Source organism: Oenanthe melanoleuca, chromosome 3, assembly GCF_029582105.1.
Source record: "Oenanthe melanoleuca isolate GR-GAL-2019-014 chromosome 3, OMel1.0, whole genome shotgun sequence".
In the NCBI taxonomy this organism is placed as follows: domain Eukaryota; kingdom Metazoa; phylum Chordata; class Aves; order Passeriformes; family Muscicapidae; genus Oenanthe; species Oenanthe melanoleuca.
The window spans coordinates 35,068,376-35,092,042 of NC_079336.1; the positions used below are offsets into that span (position 1 = coordinate 35,068,376).

A 23,667-nucleotide genomic window follows, 5' to 3' on the forward strand; every position below is an offset into this window, starting at 1 on the left:
AAGAAATAAGAGGGTGGGAATGGAGAAAAAGTGGTTAAGTGTATGCTTGTAAGGAAACTGGAAGGTGGTAAAAACAAAAAAAGGAAAAAGAAAGAGAAACCCTAAACCAGAGACTTAATCATCACAGTATCTTAAATGCAATCATGAGAAGTCCTTCCCTACATTAACACTATTGCCATATATGGATGGAATCATTGCAATGCTTCAAAAATACACCAATACATGAAAATGCTTGAGGTGACATTCCCAAGTGTTTCAGCACAGCATCACAGAACTGCAAATTTTCCTTGATTGACAAGATTCAGCTGCATCCTTGTTTAATTACTTTGCTTCATTAAATTAAAAACGTAGCATCTTAAACAGAAAACCAAAATTATTTCTCTGTTCAGAAATTTGAACAATTCTTTGTGCATGGCCTACGTAAACCTAGCAAGCAAAAATATACATATGCCACGTTTGTATTTACCTGAATATAAGGTGAGTGGTATTTGTGAGTCAGAAAACAGACTTGACTTTTAGCTGTGCTGAATTTAAGACCAAAAACTTGGTACAAACTTTTGTTGCACTGCCTTACGATTTGCAGCTTTCAATTCCCCATGAACTCTTGACTGGGTAAGAGCTTGCTTCCAATGTGAGGCAGCAATTCCTGTTTGTGCTCACTGCCTAAAGCAACTTGGGGTCCATGCTGCAAAAGAGGGCCCGAGGGGTCTGCAGCAGTGGCTTGGGGAAGTTATGAGTAACAAGGCACTGACTGTGGCCAGGCAAAGGTCAGAAAGAAGGAAATAGAGAAGCAAACACAAAAGCATGTTGTCCTCCCACTTCTATGGAGAAAAAAAAAGTACATCTTACATAATCACCTTGTATTTGGTAAAATGCACGTGTGCAAATACACACACATATTTATTTATAGATACATATGCTTGTGCAGGAGTCTGTCAACACGAGTTTCCAGATGAAAAGATCACAAGATCACAGAATTTGAGGCACTTTGAAGTACCATCTTGAGACTAAGTTTAAGATTCAACATGCACATTTTGCTAACAAAGATGTAATTTTTATTTATATTCTAAAACATAATTTGTCTGGATCCATTTTTTCTTCCTGCAGTCCAGTACTGGTTCTTTTCGTAACAGAACGCATTATGACTTTTAAAATCAAATTGAACTATTCAATTATCTTCGTTCTTAATCCTATTTCATGACAAAATAATAATGGTGCTACAGAAGAAGTATTTACAATGTTTCTACAGACAGGTGTTAGTGCATTTAAAACCAGCAATTTTGTGTGTGCATCTACATTCTGCATAAGCAAAATTACAACAGAGACGGCAAAAGAAGTAACCTACTCCAGCTGATACTCACCTACATAACATTTAATTCCAGATGTCAGGGCAATGAAATCTTTAAACGTGCATTCAAAATACAAATAGACAAGACTAAAATGTTCCAAGATGTCTATTCCCCAAAACCACACCATAGTAAAAAATCACTGCTAACAAGATCCTCATTAAATATTAGTATCACTGCAATTTACAGTACTTTCTTACAAGCAAAATGCTTACAAGTTTATGTAATTTAACAATCTATAAAAAAGTATTCTTAAAGTGTATGTGAAAAACAAGGCAGTAATGTAATGATTGGATTTAAGCAGAACTTAAAATAATAATGAGCTTCATTGCTTACTTTTACTAGTGTCTGAGCACATACCCCACAATCAAATAAATATTTAAATTTTTTTACAGGCAAAAAATTTACATAATAAAGGATTACCTGCATCATCTGGTGTCCATGGATTACGTGTTGGCTTTTCAGAGGTTGGTCCCGAGGTAGTGATCATTCTCACACTAGGACTAGATGATCTACTGCTGTTTCTACTCTCCTGAAATGATGAAATAAAACAAAAATGACAAGTCAACAGAAGACTTTTTGATAAGTTCAGTAAAAACAAAAACAAAAAAATTGAAGAAATCTGAACCTAGAGTCCTCCAAAATATTCTCCCTCCCATGCTTTTACTCTGAATGCTCTCCTGATGGTTTGGTCAACTTCACATGCATTGCAGGGATAATTTCATCCCTATTTCTTCTTTACTGTGTAAAAGAAATTGATAGAATTTTGCTATTCAGCATAACAAAAAGCAATCCTGAACAATGTGTTCAAAACCTTTAGAGAAAATCATAATACGTCTAGTGATTTTCACACCGTCATTCAGTGAAATCTAGCAGCTCTATAACATAAAGAGGAAATAAAGTTTGTTTCCAACGTTTAATCAATGAATGGAACTACATTCAATTAAAGGAATACAGCTTAGTAGCTGCACTAGATTACTGTGTATTAATCTACGGTTTTCTTCTGGTTCTTTTGTTAACTCACAAGTTATGTGATTAATCTTTAGAAAACATGAAAAAAGAGCTTAAACAGAAAGGATCAGTCAATTGAAGCACATCAATCAGAAAATGAGTATTCTCGCTCATGAAGCAAATTAAGAACTAAACCAAAATTCTGAAGGATGTTTTTTCATGTACTGTTTGACTCCTCCACTCCTTTTGTTTACCAAAGCACAAAAAATATAATACAGACTTCATTACTCTACTAAGCTGCTTTTTCAGAAATGTTATTTACAATATATATGTTTCTATTTCACATACCCCCTCAGTGACATTAAACTAATACAGCAAAGGATTTAAGACTGTAAGCCCCAGCAAGTTTCTCAGAAAAAAAATGAAGTAAAAAGAAAAGATGCTATTTAAATAGAACTATTTTCAAGATGGTGTATTTATAATGAAATTATTCATTAAATAACTCAATTTTTCAAAAGAAGCACTCAAATAATACATTAACTAGAAACTGTATTTTTTATGACTTTATTTCCAAATATTCTGCTTCAATTTAAGTTTTAAAATTCAGGATTCCAGCCAAGTAACAATCCAAAGAATAACAAGATTCTATATGCTGAAACATCCATTATTTCAAATGCATAGTCTTTCTTCTGTGATGTTTATTAAGCATTTTATGTTTTATGTTAGCATCTAGAAACAAGACAATAAACTATAGAAATAATCTGATGGTTATTATCAAGATGATGGCATCAGACATTTTGAAAAATGTTTTGTGTTGGAGTCATTGTTGACATAAAGTACAGTTTAAGTTCCTGAGCTTACTGCTAGTGTCCTCAGATATGAATGATAAACATACCCTGCTGATGTAAAAGATCAGAAGATAGAGAAAGCACTTGTAACAGCATAAAAGTCCTTTAAGCAAAAAGAGATTTGTTGAGTATCTGTAGTGGATAGTGAAGGGCACCTGAGAAATACTCAATTTACAGTAACTTCTCAGTGCTTTACCAGATTGTTTTGGTCCACCAACCAAAAAAACCATTTCCTTGATATCATTATTTATGTGAAAGTCAGTAGATATAGAAATGAAGGAATCACATCTGAAGCATATCTAAAAAGCACTATGAAGCTGAAGGGAAGTTTCTCAAACTGAACACTGGTTCGATTACAGTGTTTGAGTATGTGTTGAGTGAGATGCTTTAGGCCACCGGGACAGCAGCCCCTCTGGCAGGTAAACCAGCATCTGGACTTTAGCAATCAGTTTCTGCTACCCCTTCATCCTTGCTTCCTCCAGACTTGCTAGCAGATTACTCTCAAATCATCTTTGCCAGGTGGTCAAACGCACATGGCATTCTTAGTTTCCATTTCTCAAAGACTTACAGTCTTGAAAAGCTGGCACACTCTGAGGAATAATCCTCCCTGAAGTCTAAATTAAACAGACAACACAATTTAAAGAAATTATCATTACTAGTCCTGTTTCCTCATCTCATCTGTGAATTTTATCTTGCTGTGAAAGGGGAGAAAAAAACCCAAATGCGCATCTGTGACAAATTTCACAATCTCATGGACAGAATGATTCATCTGTGTAATATCAGATCCCCAAATTACCCCACTTAGCTTGCATGCATGTGGGCACGTACATTCTGACCTTGCTTCTCAACTGTTCATGTCAGTACATGGCTTTGTTTAATACAATTTTTTTTTTCATTTTAAAGTAAACTGTAAGAGTTATGAAGGCCCAACAACAGTTATGACACCCCCCCTCCCCCAAAAATCAACAATCCCAAAACAAAACAAAAAATGTTTAAAAGAGGAAGTAGGTAGTTTTGGTATTTATGGTTGTACTGTGAAAGGTGAGTACAAAACAACCAAACCAATGAAAGATAGATAGGCGAAGTGATGGATACCACAATGGGCACCAGATCACAACCTGCCAGATACGTTTATCAGTATCTGTATAAAACATTAAATTTTGTAAAGACTGCATGCAGCATAAATAGCTTTAAACCCCCAAAAATACTAGTAGTTGCAGTTAAGAGACTGCACATCTATGTTACAAAGGCGTTCAGGCAAGAGCAATAGCACTAGGAAGGTAACACTCTAAAATGTTTTAAAGTGCACAGACAGGGAAATAGGCAGAAGAAAATTTAATTCCCAAATTAAAAAAAAATAAAATAAAAAAAAAAAAAGAGAAATTACAGTAAACAGACAGAAACAAATGAAAATGTAGCATTTGACTTTAGAAGGGACAGTCGCATCAGTGCTGCTCATGTCATGGAGTAAGGACCAGTCTAAGGTCATTAAGCACTAAAATTTGTGAAAATTCAGACCTAAACAAGTGTTTTTGACACCAAATGACTCTACCAGATGATCTGAAGATCAAACCTTTGACCAAATTTTCCTATCTAAACTATTGATGCTGAGTAGTAAACCCTCTGTAAGGCACTGTCTGCTGTTGAGAACACCAGTAATACTGTAAAGTGCCTTAAGTGTCTCAACAACATAAACATAGCAATTGTCAGCCATACAAAAAATTCTAAGTGCACCCAGACATAAAACAGACAAACAATCATAAAACATACAAGGTGGTCAAATGAAAACAAACGGATACACAGGAATAAGAATCATAGTCTGCCCCTTTCAGGTAAGCACCCAAGCTTTGGTATATGTATTATTAAATATTTATTGTCTACATAGCTTTTCAATTGTATATTAATTAATACTATATACACACATATATTTGAATATTTATATATAAGCCTGGTGTTTTCCTTCAACTTTAGAAAAAATCCATTCAGAATTGGAAAAACCTTTCTAATTAAAAACCAGTAGTTGTAGAAGAACCGTTTTCTACTGACACAGCAGCAATTTTCACAAAAAATACATTCAGTAAAAATGCTTCTGATCAGCTTTACTGTGTCAAATAGTTAAAGGCCAGAAAAGAGGCACAGTGGCAATCCTTCAGTTTGGAGTGGGATAGGGCCTCTCATGGCCTGGCTGAGGGAGCAGAGGCACGCGGGGCCATGGCTGCTTGGTGAAGAAGGCTGTGCTGCAGTGGGTGTAAGGGAGAATGGAATGCAGGGAAGAAGGATGCTTGCAATGAAGGGAGGGAGGGGGAAGGGGATTTTCACATTAGAAAGGATACCCTATATATGGTATGGTGCATATGGGGAGATTGGATAAACTGACCAGAGCTATGCCATGCAGATGCTTTTCCTGCTTTGGCTTGTAGATTGCTTATATGGATAGCAGTTCAAATTTTTAATAAAAAATCAAGGCACTGAGGTCCAGACCTACAGAAAACCATAATCTTAGATCTTTAGCCATAATTTCATTGTGCTCTGTTTCTTCATTGTTTTCAAATTTTTTTATTTTAATATCCAAGCATATATACATCAAAAGTCAGCATTAGTTTCAGCAGACTTTTCGATCTTTCCTTACATCAAAAAGAGGATAAAAATTCATTATTTGTTTATATGGACAGTGTAAAAATGTCTTTGAAACTGCATTTTTCATGCGTGTTAAAATATTATGTTTTCCAGATTTTGCCATAACGTTTCCAAAGAAACTGCAGGATAGCAACAGATAATTGTAATTCTTCCACTTACATTTCCAATATGTACACTATCAGAAGCAAAAAAGTAAAATGTGACTCTGATACTTCTATAAACCCACAGGAGAAATTGGTGAGGTAAACATAAAACAAAATATCTGTATCCTTCTGCTCACAAAGACAATTCAGCTAGAACACCCATACAAGCAGTAAGACAGCTTTCAAAGAAAGATTATTATAATTGTTATTAAGATACTAAGCAAATGATGAAAATCTGAAATATCAACCATTCATTAAAACGAACAGAATGAAAACTTTTAAATAAAAAAGCTGTAATTAAATATATTCATACATCAATCAGCTCAATTTGGTATAACTGATGTATTGTCACTTAGCTTTTTCCCCCAAGACTTGCATAATTTTAATTCTACAATTAAATGAATAGGCAAAATTACTTCCTAAATTTTGCAGATTAGTTTCTTTCAAACAGGTCTCTGTCTTCTTTGAAGATACTAAAATGTATTATGTAGACTTGTTATTTTCTGGTAAATGTACACAGTAAATTTACTAATACCTACAGGATTGATGAGGTTTCTGTGGCTATCATATCCATGGAGTTAAAGAAAAATCAAAGATTATCTCCCTGATAATTACACCACCCAAGAATTACCACCTATTTTAGATTATGCAGTAGGCTGTTTAATAAGGAAATCTTATTAACCTGATGAATATGCTAAGCACTAGAATCCCATACTCAAATAATAGTAGGGATCTCAAAATTGCCAATTCACACTGAGGACCAAATAGCCCCTGTGAATTATTGAAACAATTAATAACACAAAATAAATACATCTGAATGAAGCATTAGCTATATTTTTCTCATGTAAAACTGAAATGTAACTAGGAACATGTTATGTAGCATACCACTGTCTCTGTTACCATGGCATTTACAATACCAGACAAACAGCTATGTTATTATAAAATATATTTTTGAAATAGTATTTTTTAAACAAAACTTTGTGACAATACCTTGCTGTAAACTTTTCACAAGAAAGAGAGAGATATCTCTGTGATTTACTATTCAGGATTCAGAGATTGATAATAAATAACATTTATTATACTGACGCACATGCTTTTTATTTTCATGCAGAAAGTGAGTCTATATATATATATATATATATATATATATAACTGTTTTACCTAGCAAGTAGTAATTACAATTGTTTTCCACACACAGAGAGATGAAAGGTTTTCCTGTGTAACATGTGCCCTTAACCAAATTAACATGTGCACATAAAAGTGAAAAATACTGCATAAGCTATACAGAAAATGCTTCTCCTCTAGAGCTCATTCATAGTTACCCTCATGGAATCCCATTTCAATGCAATATAAACAACACTACAGTCTGCCAAGCTTCCACATCATTTCTATGAAAGCATCAGAGGTGAAGATTTCCAGATCGGTTCCCCAGTAGAGATTTGGTGCTGACTTTACTGAAAGGCAAAGAAGAGATGAGAAGGACATTACCTGACTGGACTCTGTTCCAGCAACACTAAGATCCTGAATGGATCTGCGCCTCTGCTGTCCGTTTCCTGCTGGGAAAAAACAAAACAAAAACAAACCAGTGAAATATATTCAGAACAAAATAAGAAGGGTGCGACTGTTGCAGAGGAGCTTGGAATTTGTACAAATCCACAGAGACAAAGTGAGAGAGGGGGAGAGAGAGACAGCTGCAGAATTTTAACTCAAAACATGCTGGCCTGTCAACAAAAAGTATACCCTAATACAATAACCACTCCTACCACATGAATAGCTGCTGCACTCTACTCCACCATCTTCTGTCACATGTATTTGGTCAGGCTTAGTACTTGGGGCAGGAGCTGATGACGACATCTATTTCAAGTGCGTTACGTTATGGGGATTTCTAAAAGCTAACCGCGAAGATAACAGGCTGCCAGCTTTAACCTGTTGCTCTTTGGCTTGCTCAAGGAACACAGCAAGGACTTCTGCCTGTGTGCCACTCCCCTCAAGAAAAGGAAGAAACGAAAGCGCTTCCTTCTGGTCTCCTGTCTCCTTCAGAGGAGCGAAACTATGTCCTGTTCTCATGCTCTGAGAAGTGTGAAAAGGGGACTGTTCAGCTAAATCACATCTCACCATCAACCTACGAAGCACAATGCTGTAATCTTTTCCTTTTCTCCTTCCACCTGTTCGCAATTATCTACTAGTGACAGCTACAGAAAACAGTTTAAATTTTAGCACTGACAAGCAATCAAAGGCATTTTCAGGAAACAAAATCTCCTTAAAAATAAAAAGAGATTATGCAACAGAATCTCCCTGGCTACTTTGATTTTTATTACAGTGATTGTTTATATTATCTCTTGAGAGCAGGTCAGCTGTCCAAAAGGAAACACCAAAATGTCCTGAGTAACAGCTGACAATGCTCAAAATTCTTGCTCTTAGCTCTGCATTACGTAACTCTGCTACTGGAGGGGAGCATCTGAAACATGTACTCCAGCCGTGGCAGCCCCTCGCCCAGTGGCCCCGCACCCAGCCACCAACACAGCTCACTCAGTGCCCTGCAAAAGGCATCACATTGCTGACCTTTTAGATACTTCTCATTCAGCATCATTCCCACGACTCCAAGCCTATCCTGACACGTGTTTTGAATTGCAAGTTACTACAAAAATGTAAGACTATTTAATATTGATTGATATATTTAATAAGCCTTTAAAGTTTTAAATATAGGTACTATTACATGTAGGAATACACTACCACAAAACAGCAATACAAATGTTTAGTGTCACTTTATCAATTTGTCGTGACTTTTTAAAATTTATAGAAGGTACTATAAGAAATAAGCATATAAGAAAATCAACCAGGATTCTAAAACAGGAATATATTTTTGCTCTGATTACAAATGGATTTGAATTGAAACCGTTCTGTGGTCTTGATGTTTTGCTTCTGGAATTCAGGGAAAGTATATACTTACCAAAGCTACAACAACTAAGTTTGTTTAATACTTTGATACTATGGATCTTGTGAATGACAAATCCATGTCAAAATGTCTGAACTTGTTCATTTGCAGTGAACTTTTGCACTATGTAATCGTTAAACAAACAAGATTATACATTTAATAGAATTCTGTGCTGTGGATACTTCATCTGGCTGCCACAGCTCATCTCAATATTCAACATATGTGGAATCCACCCACGACTGATACAAAATTATGCGCACATTTCATTCAACAACATTGTTATAAAATTAGCTCAGCTGAAATAGGCTTGCAAAAATATCTGAAATTCTCATTTCAGATTAGCAACATTTGTGAATTTAAAGAACCCAGCACATGTGTTGCTGAAATATTAGAACATGGCTGCCAAAATGTTAAAATAATCAGGGTGGGGTGCAAGAAAGAAAAGAAAATGCCTTGCGGGAAGTGAAGGGGTGGGGGGGAAAGAGTGGCCAAAACTACTATTGTAAAAAATGAACACCTTTAAATGAAATATCTTAAAGTTAGTAGCATGAGGGAAGAGCAAGCTCTACTAGGCAATGCCATTTTAATTAGTATTATACTGCAGACATCTGGCAAATAGCTTTAACAAGGCAGAAACAGACTACGAATCAACAAATACTTATTGCTCCAGATTCAAGACAAATTTCAATTGAAAAATAAACTACACAACACAACAAAACATATTTACTTGAAACAATCATGGGTACTTCTTTATACTTTCCTCTCCCAGTTTTGATCTTGTTCTTACCTCTACGTCCATTTAAAAATAATTTTCCTCACTAAAAATGAAGAAAATAGTACATGGACAGAAATTAATCCACAGTAACTTGATGCACATTTTCAGGCTTTTGGTGGTTTACAGGATTTTAAGATTAAAAAGCAGATGTCACAAACATACTTCATGGCCTCTGAAAAACCCATTTCACACAGTGTTGTTTATTTTCTAAAATTAAATTCTAAAGGAACAGGAAACTTCCATCATGTCCTGCCCTACATACTCTAGGCAAAAATAAATTGTACAACTTATTAAGCTTTTGATCACCACCCCCACCCAGCCGCCAAACATCCAGACCAGCTATGACCTCTTCTCCCTGCCCTTTAGCAGATACTTGCATCTCCTTTTACACTTTCTTATTTACTGACAGTCCTCTCTCTTCCTGACACACCTACAGGGCTCAAGCCTCTCTCACACTGCAGGATGATCAGTGATCGTAACAGTGACACCAGACATTTCGAAGAAGTTAAAACATTGATCTGAATTTCAGAAGAAGTGAACTGGGAAGCAAGGGTGGGATTTCTGGCATACATTGTTTTTAAAAGTAGATAGAAAAACTACAGACCTACAGCATACATAATTCCTATTCACTTTCTAAAGACCCTCTACAAAATGGATCTATCTTGAGTAACCATTTATGCAGTGTCAATGCTATAAAAATCATAATGCTGTGGCAGTTTCAGATGACAAAATTACAAAGCCAAATGCACAGATGCTAAATGCACGAGATGTCTAACATTGTCAGTGAAGAGAAGGCTGTACTTGTAGGCATATTTGCTAGATGCTGCTTGAATGGTTTCTATCAAAAAAGTATATAGACTAGAATTCAGATTTTTTTTTTGTTTCTTTAAACATAAAGATACTTAAACCTTTTGTACTTGGTAGGGTTTTTATTTTTTATAGACAAATATGTATATAAAAATAAAGTTGGTGCTTATAACCTGTACTATGCATACTGTAAATGAAAAAAAAAGGACTGATATGCAGGATACCACCACTGCAAACTCATTTACAAAGTTGTTATACAAAGGAAGAACTATTTGACCCATTTTTCAGTTTTCAGGTTTTGTAAGTTAGAAACACAAAATATCATCTTAAAAGAACAAATAATTCTATTCACCCTTAATGTACTTATTTAGAAAGAAGAGCAAATATATTCTAAAAACTTCCCACTCTGCCAATATTTTACCTTTAATTGATAAAGTATGTATTTTACGACCTTGGAAGCATAATCAGCTCATGGACGAAATGCAGTTGAGGCAACACATTACGAAAACCCCCAATGATAGCAGACGTAGTACTCATACTTCCAAAATAGCCCTGCCCAAAGCAGCTGACTCACGGTAACATGCCTGCCTGGTGCTTCCCCTCTCTGGGCAGCAGCTGCTCTACCATGTGCTCAGCACAACTCCAGGCAGCAGCACAGACCAGCACTCATGAGGCTCCAAGGACAGGGACGAGCAGCTCGTCCCACCGAGGGACGTGCTCAGGGAAGTCTGGAGGAGTTGGGTCTGTGGCAGAAGTAGTATGGAATATAACTGGGTGGGATTGAGATGGTGGTGACAGTTTGGGGTCTTTGAAGCTTAGGGGTCTAGAAAGTGAAAAGTGTGTTCAGAGGCCAAAACTGAGAGCCTTGTGCTGAGAGCACAAAGAAAGGAAAGAAGTGAGAAATATACAGATGAATATAATTACTTTACTGGGCAGATGATCAGGTTCTGTCATGTAATGATTAGCCTCATTTTTTTTCTGGTTTTGGGATTATTACTGGAAAACCATTCTGACAACCGGAAAACTTTCAATATAAAGCCCAGATTTACTTGCAAACAATTTACATATTCTTTCTGTAGTGCCAATACTTTCTTTTAGCTTAAGTAGCTCTCTCTTCCTAGTTTTTAGCTACAGATTCATCAATAGAAAATAATTATTCATTCTCAGCTTTCATTTTATGGGCTAAAAAAAGGCCATGCTTTCAGATTTGTTTTTTATACTCTCTATACTTCCTCTATTCCTAGTAACCCATCTTAATATTATTTGAGTGCATGTATGTTTCTTTTATATGGCTGACCAGAACAGTATGTTCAATTCCTGACTCAAACTCTACAAGGGCAAGCAACAGTGTCAGTGCTTCTTTATCATTCCAGGAAATGAACCTTAAAATTTCAGCTTTTCACAGCTACATTAGATTTGTGGCTCATAATATCTGGGATTAATCTGCATGCATGTGCTATGGTCCCATGTTATCTTATTAACAGAAATTGCTGCTAATGCATGATCCTGAATTTTATCCTATTGCTATTCATATATTGAGTCACAGCAATATTCTCCATATGTGATAGTCTAGTCCTCATCTTAATGAATAGCTGCCTCTGATAAAGCATTAACATGGTATTTTATTATTGCTCATTTGATTTAAATACCTTAGGAGTAAATTCTGAGAAAACTCATTAATATGCTTGCTCCAACCCTATATCTGTTTTTTATTTTGACAGGTTTCTATTTCTTTCATATTTATTCCAAATTATCTTGAAATTCCCATCCAGTCAATTTCAATTAAAATAAATCAGGTGAAGAATTTTTAATGACTGCCTCTGCCTAACTAAGAAACCAATAGACTGGTATGATCTATTTTGTGAAAACAATATGGTATTTTATTTCACTGACTTAATTATTGCTTAAAAGTTTCAAGGTTTCTTGCAAGCCTCAATGTTGTTATGGGCAGACAGTGTACAGAGACAAGAGGCACTCATTAGCTTCCAGAACTTATTTACCAGGCTCTCATCATGAGTTAACACTGAAACTGGACAGATGTCTTCACTTTTGCTTTCCTTGCTTTCTCGGGATTTCATTTATGTCAGTGCAAGCCAGGACTGCTTGAAAGTTACAGTGGAAAGCTACTCTAGCAAATTTTAAGCCAATTTGTTAGCATCAATGCCAAAGAGGTTTTCTTTTTATGGGTGCTATTGCTCTTTGGATTCTTTTTTTTAATATTCTGTATTTTTACTGTAACCATCAATAAAGTTTTTGAAAGAAACTTTTGTAGAAAATTATCTTTTGTATTCAACTTTATAATACCTAAGAATATAAAGATTTACAAGAAAACTTCCTCAGATGACAGAAATTTAGAATAGGAGGGACACAGTTTTAGTGGATTTCTAGATACTATCACTTGCATTTCCTGCCCCTGACATACCATTTTGAAGTGACTTGCATACAGTTAATGGTATGCCTTTCACAGCTTGGGATTGATTATACTTATTTTTAGGCTTTGAGAAGAATGAAATGAAGGAAAGAAAAACATCATGCTACTAACTAAAAAAAGACTTGGGATGCATGAGAATTATTCATTAAAGCCCCAAATGATGGGAACATCCATGGTGCCTGATTATATTAATTTATTTTCCTATCAGAAGCCTCTCCTAGTAATTTTAGTTTGCATTAACTTAAACACAACAGCAATACTTCATGCACACACATTTTAGCCCCAGAAAAGTGTAGTCAAATATAAGAATTACACAGTGTTAATGTTTTAATCACAAATATCAAATGGATTTAAAATTCTGTTCATAATTTATTTTAGTTTTTTGTTCTATTATTATCTCATTAAAAATAGGACCCCAAAGACAAGAAAGATCAGGGCAAAACAATTACCTAGACAGAAATTTTTCAACTTAGGTCCATTTTTACCAAATGAGGTATTGTAATACAGGACTGCATATATAGTTTTACTCTCTAAGAAGACTCTGAACATCAAGATCGTAAGGGAAAAAGTCCTTTATCAGTAGAAGTAAATTTGAATTACAAGACAGAATAATTTACTGATAAAATAAAGTTTCTAACAAAGTCTCATGCTCCTCTTTACTGAATCATTATGCAAAATGTAGTGCATAATTTCTGGGCCTGTCCTAAAGCAACTGGAGCAAGAAGTATTTTAGCAGTCTGATCATTATTCCGGCATCTTAACCAACTGACCCGTTCACCTGGTCTGCGATACCTGGTATGATGATCTCAGGGACATCCAGAATGTTGCCAAATGAAGCAGTTTTACGATGGCCTCGTTTGGGCTTGGAATAGGCTGAAAAAATACACATATACAATACACATGCAAAACACTAAAACGGCAAGAGCAAAATTATTAAATTCCTAATACTGCATTGTTCATATACTTGGTTAAACTAGAGTTCATGCAAAAATGTGTCATGCAGAATAAACTGCATTGCCTTCCACTCATGCTTACACATAGTAAAGCAACTGTTAAAAAGCAAAAAATGCAGAACTAGCCATCATTACAACACAGTGTAATTAGTTATAGTTAGCAACACAAAAGTCAAACACAGAAAGCAGCATGGCAACACAGAAGGGAAAACCAAATGTAATTATCCAAACAGAGAACAAATTAAATTAGTTCACTTCACCTGTACATTCAGAAAACAATCTTCTTTGCCTGTACTTAACTAACATTTTCTCTTTAGTGTTGGATATAAACTATTTTATGAAAAAGTCTAATTGCTAGGTACTTCTGTTTCCTTAAATCACCTCCTTTCAAAGCAAATCTCATCTATCTCTGAAAAAATGCTTACTTTTATTACATTTGACAGTCATTCCTGCCAGTTACTCTTTTGTCCTACCAGTGAAGATTGTTTGTTTTGAAAACTGGATATATCTAGCAGCTTTTTAATTTTTGAATAATGTTCAAGAAACATTATACACTTTGAAATAAAATATAATCATACTTTTTTTGAACTTTACAACTTCTGTAAAAGATAAATAGCTCCTATTTAGAGAAAATTTTGAATACATCTCCCAAAGGTAGAACATTGCAGCATACTCATCTCAGCAAGTAATGGTCATGTGCACTACATTATTTACTCTTGCATTTAATCTAAAGGACAATGGAACAAGATTAAATAATTTTCAACCTGATTTAACAACAGCCCAATCCTCCCCCAGCCATGCAGTTTTTTTCAGGTACACAGCATATTATTTCTGTCACTCAGTTAACAAAATTAAAAAACAAAAATCAAAACCAATACAGTGCTGTTTCATCTCTTTTTGAAAAAATTATGGTCATATGCGCTTGATCTCATTTTTCATAGTCCTCTACCTCATAAAGTGATTCCACAAAAAAATACCCAAAGCACCCCAAACCAAAAAAATAGTGCATTCTATATGTACTTTTATTTCAAGAAAAAGAAGCCTACAGTCTTAACAAAAAAACCCAAAACAAAAATCCCTTAGATTATTCTGAATAGTAATTATTATTTCAGAACAATGTACTTAAAGAAGACAAACTAGGAAAACTAAAAACTCATACAAAGGAGGGCCAGGTTATCTCTGCTAATGTCAAAAAGTTACATTATGAATGTCAGTGACCAAAGTGAGTCCTGACATGTTTTAAAATAAAACCAGCATAGTGTTATTATCAAGTAAGTACACAGCTGCCTTCTGTGTTAAGAAACCTTTAGATATATTCAGGGTGAGAAGTGCTACATAGTCATCCAGTCAAAGACTAACAATACAAAAGACAGGATTTTGGAATAAGACTTTAAAATAAAAACATGAAAATAAAAAGAATTTAGGGCAAGATAAATATTATTCCAGTACCTCAGTATTTAGTAAAACAACATCCTGGAGTAACCATAACACAATGAAGAACTAAAATGAAATAGCCACGGTGCACAAGAAAGCCAGAATTTTGATGTGTAATTTCTTATTAATTGCAGCTACTCAACTACCCTAATTTTCATACTGGTACAAAATTAATCAAACAAGTAAATAACCCTGAATTAATCAAATTAATTTTGTTTGAATATTTAAATCTGTTGTTATATACCATAACACAAAAAACTTTCACATATGAAACTTAAAAGCTGAAGTTTACATATATTAATAAACAATATCTTTGATGAAGGAAAGAGACAAGAAAGTGTTTGCCAAGTGTACACATTTTTATTAATTCACTCTTTTGGGATGAATCAAGATTGCTTTCACCATAAATTATGTATTTATACTTACAGATAAATTCTAATTCTCTCCAAGATTTAAGGTTTAGAAATGACAGTTTATATCTGAAGAAAACCTGGCAAAACACCTGTAGCTTTTTTTTAACAAAAGACAATGCTTTCTTAACCTGGTGAATAAAATATAACTACATTTCTCATTCTGAAACCTGCCAAAGTGGATTTTTAAATTTATTTGGGAACATGCTGAACTTTAAATTTACCTCCTAATTTCAAAAGTATTATAGAGACAACCCTAAAGAAAATGCTATTATATAAAAAATTACGTTAGCAGAGATGTAATAACACTATTTCAGATAAAATGGAGAAAGTTGTGCATTTAGAATAGGACTGATATTTAGAAGTCTCATAACACATTTTTAAAGAGGTAAAAATCTAATTCAACAAAACCTCTAAAACTTTTAAAATACTCAAAATACTCAGTCTTGCTGAGTGTATAACCACAAATTAAAGGCATTTCCCCCCCACAATTAATAAAGGACAATCAAGACTGCAGGAATACCTAAAGTATTTTCATATGGCTACTGTTGTCAACTTTCTGTAAGACTATGCACGTTTTACATTTTCCTTCATTTTTTTCCAATTCCTTAGTCTAATCCCCAAATATAATTAAATTTTACCTGTGATGGAAGCTATTCTTGCTTCTATTTCAGACATGTCAGCACTCATCCTTTTGGCTTCTCCAGAAACAAGGGCTGATGGTGGTCGTGCGCGAACGTCTGACAAGCTCTCAACGCTGCTCCCACGAGATGGGGGCAAACTCAAACGGCCAGGGTCACCCTGTTAACAGTCACATTTTGTGAAAAGAAAATTCTGCAGAAGCCCCTCCAGAATATGCACCAGTATGTTTCTACAATGCGCATTTTCAAAGGGAAAAGATTTAAAATTTTTAACACAATAAATAGCAATGATGTCACTATTATTGGTATATACAAATGAAATATCTGAAGCTTTGAAAATAATCTAACTTTACACAGATTAAAAAGATCAGCAGAATTAGGCCAGTATTGCCGTATGAGAATCTTTGTATTTTTGCATTTTACTTGAAATAAACTAAGGTATTTTCAAAATTCACCTAAATGTTTAATCATTTCATGTAATGCTAATATTTTGGCTGTAAATTAAAGCATCAATTTTTAAACATTTTTTCTTAAATCTAATAAATCCCTTTAAATACAATGAACTATTTTTTACATTTCATTAGAAATCTTATTAGAGCTCTCCAGTTTACCTTTTTGGAATCATTTTTCCATCCCTTTTCATATTCTTATAACTAACTGGATCAAATTTTGTACTATTTTGAATGAGGACACATGTTTCAGAGCAGATACAACACTTATGTCCATCCATGTCCATTTTGTTACCCTGGTTCAAAATTGCACACATTGGCTTACCGGCTGCTTGGCTGTACTTTTGATTTGCTGTGCCAGTTTTGATTCTAAACGTTTAATAGTGTCATTGGTAGAAGCTCCTTGGAAGTCACTTGGCTCCATGTTAGCATCACTCTTGTTACTTGTGTTTGTAGAAGTGATGTCCATGAATGAACCTAGAAGCCAGTAACAAGGAAAAGCATTTGAGAATGCTCACTAAAAATACTGAAGTGCGTGTCTACGCAGGAAAACTCTCAGAAGTCTAACCGGCCTTTAATGCAACACTTTTGAAAACTTTTAATGAAAGACAAGTTGCAAAGCTGCTACAGACCAATCACTGTAAGAAGCAAGAGGAGTGAAAAAAGAATGTGTAGCTAAATATTACGATAACATTCTGATGTCAAATATTACCTCTCTTTGAAATTGTTAGGGTAGCTGTCATATTAACAACACAACAGCAACCTCATTCCCAACTAATGACAAAGACCATCATTAACCACATAGGAGCACAAATACCTGAAAAATATCAGCCTATATATATATATATATTCACAGTTTGAAGTGATAAATTATGTCTTAAAATCATGTGCTGAGAGGAGGAGAAAAACTAGTAAAGTCAGTGAAAGTAAAAGCTGCAAAGATTTTGTTAATATAAAGGTCACTAAGCTGCAAAGTAGCCAGTGAAGCTTTATCCAAAATAGCAGCAATTTCTTTGGAGATAGAAAATAATCCAAACAAGCAGAGGAAGCTGAAGACATGTAAGATTAAAAACTAAGCGGAAATAAAAGTACTCTAAACAATGAGAAAACAAAATTATTTTTTTATTATTAAAATGATTTCTTTGAGGGCAAAACTACCTAAAAATCTAGCCCATATTTTGTTCCATCCACCTTTCCAGTGATTTTTCTGCACTTATTTTAAATTACTGTATTTACTGCAGCTTACTGTAAAACAAATACAAGTTTAAATTGCGGAGACTGCAACTTAAAGCAGGGTGCAGCTTTCAAGAACAGTGAAAAATTTTAAATTTAAACATTATATATGAGTAAAGGAGTGTCAAATGCTAGCAACATTCATGGAGAAAAATGGAGACATTAAACCTGGGAATTTGGAGGTTGTTTTTAGTATAAGCTGTTTTTTCATTACATGTACACTTCAGCAAAACCATTTGACTGAAAACACTAAACATGATGTGGTATGAGGTATTAACAAAATAAACAGGGGCTGCTGATGCGCAAGATTTTGGAAATCTTTTCCATTTTGAGTTCAAAATCAATATAAGAATGTGCTTTATAATCTATCTGTATCATTACATGTTGCTGTTTTTTTTCTCTAACTTATACAAATGTACCTGTGCTAGTGGCAGAGTTGCTTTGGCCTTCATCTGAATACTGGCAAGGATACTGCAGAGGTTCATCAGCTCCTGGAAAGTACTGTGAAAAAAACAGTAATTATTTGATGAGAAAGTAATTAGCAATTGTTTTTAAATTATTTAAATAGTACCTCATAATTTATAAGTGTAAATTATATATTACATTAATAATAAATTATTTAGAAGATAAATGAATGTTACTATTCTTAATAATTTAATACATTGGATACAGCTATAACTTTATTTTCTCAAATCTATAATGAGTTATTATGCCTCTCCAAAGAGGGTATATATATATATGTATATATATATAAATATGTATATATATACAAATACATATACACATACTCTACTACAATAATTGTGATAATTTTTGTAAAAAAGAGAGAGGCAAAAGAAAACATGCAAGCCCACCTTTGGAGTGGGATGAAAGGCACAGCTTTTGTAAATTAATTTCCCAGCTTAATAGTTTAAGAAATTATTAAAATACTTAAATAAATTGTTATACCCGCATCAAGTGTGTCATTATTTTAACAATTTCCTCCATGGATGGCCGTTGTGAGGGATCCTTTGACCAACAACGGGTCATTAAACTCTCAATTGGTTTAGGTAAATTTTTGATCAGTGGTGGCCGAGTACCTGCAATTGAAATTAGAAAACACGCTTAAAATTTTTAAACAGACTCTAAAACAAGTGAGAGTGTCTGATCTCTCTCCAGTTTTTGCTAAATAAATAAATAAAGGAAAATGCAGTGTTAATCGTAATCTGGATGAACTGGCTTGTACTTAATTTTCTTTCTTACAAACTGACAAGAAAAGCTCCTTTGCACTACATAGTAGCAGTCAAAAAAAAAAAAAAAAATTAAACTTTCCCTTCAGTACAGGTTTGAATATATTTGCTGACTGCCCAAATACATACAGCATATTACAAAGGCTAATGGAATGTTACTTCTTTCTGAAGAATAAAGTTCTAGGCCAAACTAGGAAGCAAATCATAATAGCCTTTGGTTCCTATGCTGTATTCACAAGAAAAAAAAACCTAAAAACAACAAAGAAAAAACACAAAAGACTTTAAGTATTTCGAAAGCTGATTTTGCTCCTAAGAACATACTGAAAAACTATTAGGCATTGGATCTACCAATTTTGTGTGACTTTTTCGTGGCCTATACTCATAAACAGAACAGGTAATATATGAAGTAAGAATTCCACAATAGTTTTAAGTGAGATGAAGTGCACTAACACTTTCTTCTTAAGAAGAAGGAAAAAGAAAATAGAAAAAGATAAAAGACAAAGTTTTAAAGCAAAAGTAGGTACAGATATGGAATTTTAAAGTACCCTCCCACACCTTACTGAAGCTTCCTGATTTACTACTCGATTTACACTTAGTTTTACAGTTAATGCTTTTATGCAAGGTACTTGTCACACCTAATCTCAATGTCCAGTGTCCTTGAAAAACTGGAGAATCTTTCTTCATTAAAAAATGGCAAACATCTCTCTTTGTGCATTATTAAGACTATAATCACTGTCTGTCCCATTCTCTTCTTTGAATAGGGTATGCCTGTGCTCGCCATATGCTTCTATCATTTACCACTGAAGCAATGACATTCAGGCAGAGTACCAGCCTTCATTGCTTGTTTGTTAATTTTTTCTTCCAAAAGGTTTGTGCTTGCTTTGATGTTGTCTCTCACAAATGACAGAAATTCTTTGCAGACATGCACTGAACTACTTCACTATCATTACTTTATTAGTCAAAAATTCTATTTTGCCATGGTACCTAAAAACAGTAAAGCAATACAATAGTTACACTTCTAGCATGAAGATATTACAGCCTATTCTACTACCCTGACCAGTGTTACACGACTGCTTTAAAGAAAGCAGTCCATTTGAACACAACCACTATGTCCTGTTCATAGTCTAAGCTCCTGGAAATCTGTTCTATATAGGACCTAGCACAGTAGAGTGCTGCTCCATCACTGCATGTACCTAGGCATAAAGGTAAAATCATTCAAACAGCAGAATGAAAAAAAAAACAAACCCCCCAAACACCACAGATGACAAACAAAAGTAACATTTTTAATGCCTAATGGTCTTGGATGAGGTCTCATAGTTTGTAACACTTCTAAACACAGATTAAGTTACTTAAAGTTACACATTTTTTGTAGATGTCCAATTAAAAGAAAAGATAAAAGAAAGACAATGCAGCTAACAAAACCATTATTCAGCCAGGTAAGATGCTTTCCTCAGAACACTTAAAATGGAGTGTTGTAATAATGAGGACATTGCTCTTCATCCTTCTTTGTTCATTCACCAGTTACACGTAGCAAGCACTGTAGCAGCCAAGTAACTCAAAATCCACACTGACACAAAAGGGGCAGTGTCAAACTATTTAGTCTTTGTGACAAAAATGAATACTTAATGAAGCACAAAATAGAAACACTAGTACTTTAAAGCTGTACAGTTAAGATTATTTAGCAAATTTAAAGGCCTTATATACAATTTCAAATGCAACAAAGTATTTTTGACTCACCATTGTGAACTGCCCACATTATTCGGAAAGCTGGACCACCAATCTCATCGAAAGGTTTCCTACGGGTGATCACCTCCCAGAGAATAATACCCCAGCTGAAAACGTCACATTTTTCACTGTAATTGCTACCTGGAAGAAAGCCATCAATATAATTTGACTCCTTTCTATGTAACATGTGATAAAGAAATACAGTATAAGCATATCATAGAATCAGGTTGGAAAAGAGGTCCAAGATCACTGAATTTTCTTTTACTAAACACCACAATGTCAACTAAACCATGGCACTAAGTACCATGCTGAGTCATTTATTCAGTGCTTCCAGGGATGGTGACTCCACCACTCCCCTGGGCAGCTTGCTCCAATAAAAAATAGCTTTACATACTTACTTTCACATTTATTTTGCTGAGAAAACCCAGTTTTCTAAAGCTGGCTAATTCATGCTAACTTAAGTCAGAAATCACTTGACAGTATGACTGCTGAGAATACCCCTCTCTGGGATTCAATCCTTGGAAGTCATCTTGAAGTGATAAAATGCATCAATTTTCTTCTATAACATAAACCACAATTTATTAGGCTGTTGTATTCAGGATCTAATTGATTATTTTTGTTTCCTCTAAATATTCTTCAATTCACTTCTTCCAACCTTAATGAAAATATGCCAGCTAGTAAAATCTGTCATATTCATTACTCTTTATTAATTATAGGTCTTCAGAAGAACAATAAGTTACCATATGAACAAATTCAGCAAAGTCTTCAATTCCTCACCATCTGATTTCCTCCTGGTTTATTATTCATATTTTCTTGTAATGTCATTACTTAATTAAAATTCTTTGACCATAAGTTCAATATTTCTAAGACTCCTAAGGTGCTGACAACAGGTAGGTGACATAGAATAATAAATAAAAATGTTTAGAGGCTATAAAGAAAGAATGCTTTGTAAACATAACTCATGCAAATGCTAATAAGAAATCTGAATGGCTAATGACATGAGAATAAATGTGTGAATATAAATTATAGGAGATTTGCTCATCTATCTTCAAACAAGGATTAAAATTGGCATATAGTGGCCAAGAAATTTTTTTTTGTTTTTGTTCATACCTAATCAGAAAGCATTATTTAGACAAATCATTTCAGTAACAGTGGAATTAAATAAGTCTAGTTTCATGTGAATACCCATCATATAGCAACAGATGCAACAGGCTCCATCCACTACCTGTGAGCCAACTTCCTCTGCCCCCATACCTCTGACAAACTGTGCAAGGCAAGCAGCCTGTTCTCTGGCCAGTTCTTCCAGCCCAGCCAGTTTGCAAGACAAACACAAGAAACAGGCTGCAGCACAAACCACAAGCCCTCTTTAAATGAAGGCACTAATTTGGACTTTACAACACTCTCTAAGAATGTGGATCTCAAAAAACTCTTTACACCTGTATCAAATCAAAAGCTGAATGTGGCTAATGAGTTCAAAAGGTACGAAGAAGAACAAAGTCAGCTTTACCAGTCAGCTTATTTTCAAAGATGCTGGGGGGAAAAAAATGTCATGTAAACAATGGCAGATTACTAAGGGAAGCAAAACAGTCTCATCTATGCAGTCACAGCACTTCTGCAACACACAGCCTATGAAACTAAAGTAGGGCTACTTCCCTTTTTTGAGCAACGAAATTCTACTGAAGTTCTGAAAAGTGAGAGTCCAAAATTGGTGAGAGAGTATTCTGTATTGGTTTCCTTATACGAGAAGCTAAGATTGGATAGACACAATAATTCCTCAGTTTATCCAATTATCCCAAAGCAATTTTAATTTTTTTAAATAGTTTCTTCTAATGGGAGTTTTGATATAGAAATTGCTCTCTTTTACTTCATCCTGATCTATATCATATTATTTCCATTTAGATTATTTGATTTGTACAAGGCTTTAGGTGCCCTAATATTTAAAGTGGGGCAAAAAAATTTAATATTACAGCAACTAATTCACGAAATGCTCTGTTCTGCAACAGATGATTACCATGCCTTTACTGCTCTCATCCAGAAACCTTAGTACTAGAACAGCACCAAAGTAATATTAGCCCTTATTCCATTGTTGAACTCTGATGCAGTAACACAAGAAATGAAATTTTAAACAATTTTGACATTTGAAGTGGCTATCTTAGAAGTTTAATGACTCCTTCAAGACTAATTTGATATGCTGCATCATAGAACATGCATCAACCTGGATTCTGTCCTTGACACTTGTGTTTTTATAATGATTTATTTATCAGTAAATGCTTTTAGTTGAAAGTATATAAAAATGACTGCAAACTGAAGGCTTCTTGCTGCTTTTCAACAGTAACTGCATTACAAGATTTCTTTGTTCTACCTAGCTGGATTCATACACCAGAGGAACTAGGATATGAACTGTAAATTCCCTCTACAATACACTATTTATATCTATTTCAAATTAAGATTTTTCACCAAAAAAATCTAGCTGTAACACTGATTGTTCAATTTCTTATTTCTAAAAGAAAAAAAATAAATCTTATTTAATTTAATAATAAACAAGTATTAAGAAAAGAAGAAATCCAGGCTAAAAAAATAGAGGAAGTGCCTGAATATAAAATGAAATAATGGAAAATTTTCAGGGATCAGAATGAAACAAGTAATCCTCGGGCTGGCACTCTAAGCAATATGTGGAAGAAAATGGTAACTTCAGAACAAAAGTTCCAAAGGTGATATTT

At 34.4% G+C, this 23,667-nt stretch overlaps 1 protein-coding gene across 6 annotated transcripts in view; it reads right to left on the minus strand.

Annotated features, from left to right (window-relative positions):
• The window catches only part of MAP3K7 (mitogen-activated protein kinase kinase kinase 7), a 47,783-nt gene that overhangs the window by 6,814 nt on the left and 17,302 nt on the right, over positions 1-23,667 (minus strand). For 2 of the 6 annotated variants that reach the window (XM_056487290.1, XM_056487284.1), the window contains exons 7-14: positions 20,960-21,088; positions 18,942-19,072; positions 18,413-18,494; positions 17,086-17,237; positions 16,312-16,471; positions 13,666-13,746; positions 7,414-7,481; positions 1,770-1,878 (exon numbers count right to left, since the gene is read on the minus strand). In XM_056487290.1, coding sequence (XP_056343265.1) covers positions 1,770-1,878; positions 7,414-7,481; positions 13,666-13,746; positions 16,312-16,471; positions 17,086-17,237; positions 18,413-18,494; positions 18,942-19,072; positions 20,960-21,088 — 912 coding nt within the window. The remainder of the gene's footprint in view (positions 1-1,769; positions 1,879-7,413; positions 7,482-13,665; positions 13,747-16,311; positions 16,472-17,085; positions 17,238-18,412; positions 18,495-18,941; positions 19,073-20,959; positions 21,089-23,667) is intronic. The other 4 variants (XM_056487285.1, XM_056487289.1, XM_056487286.1 and 1 more) reach the window with 3 other exon arrangements.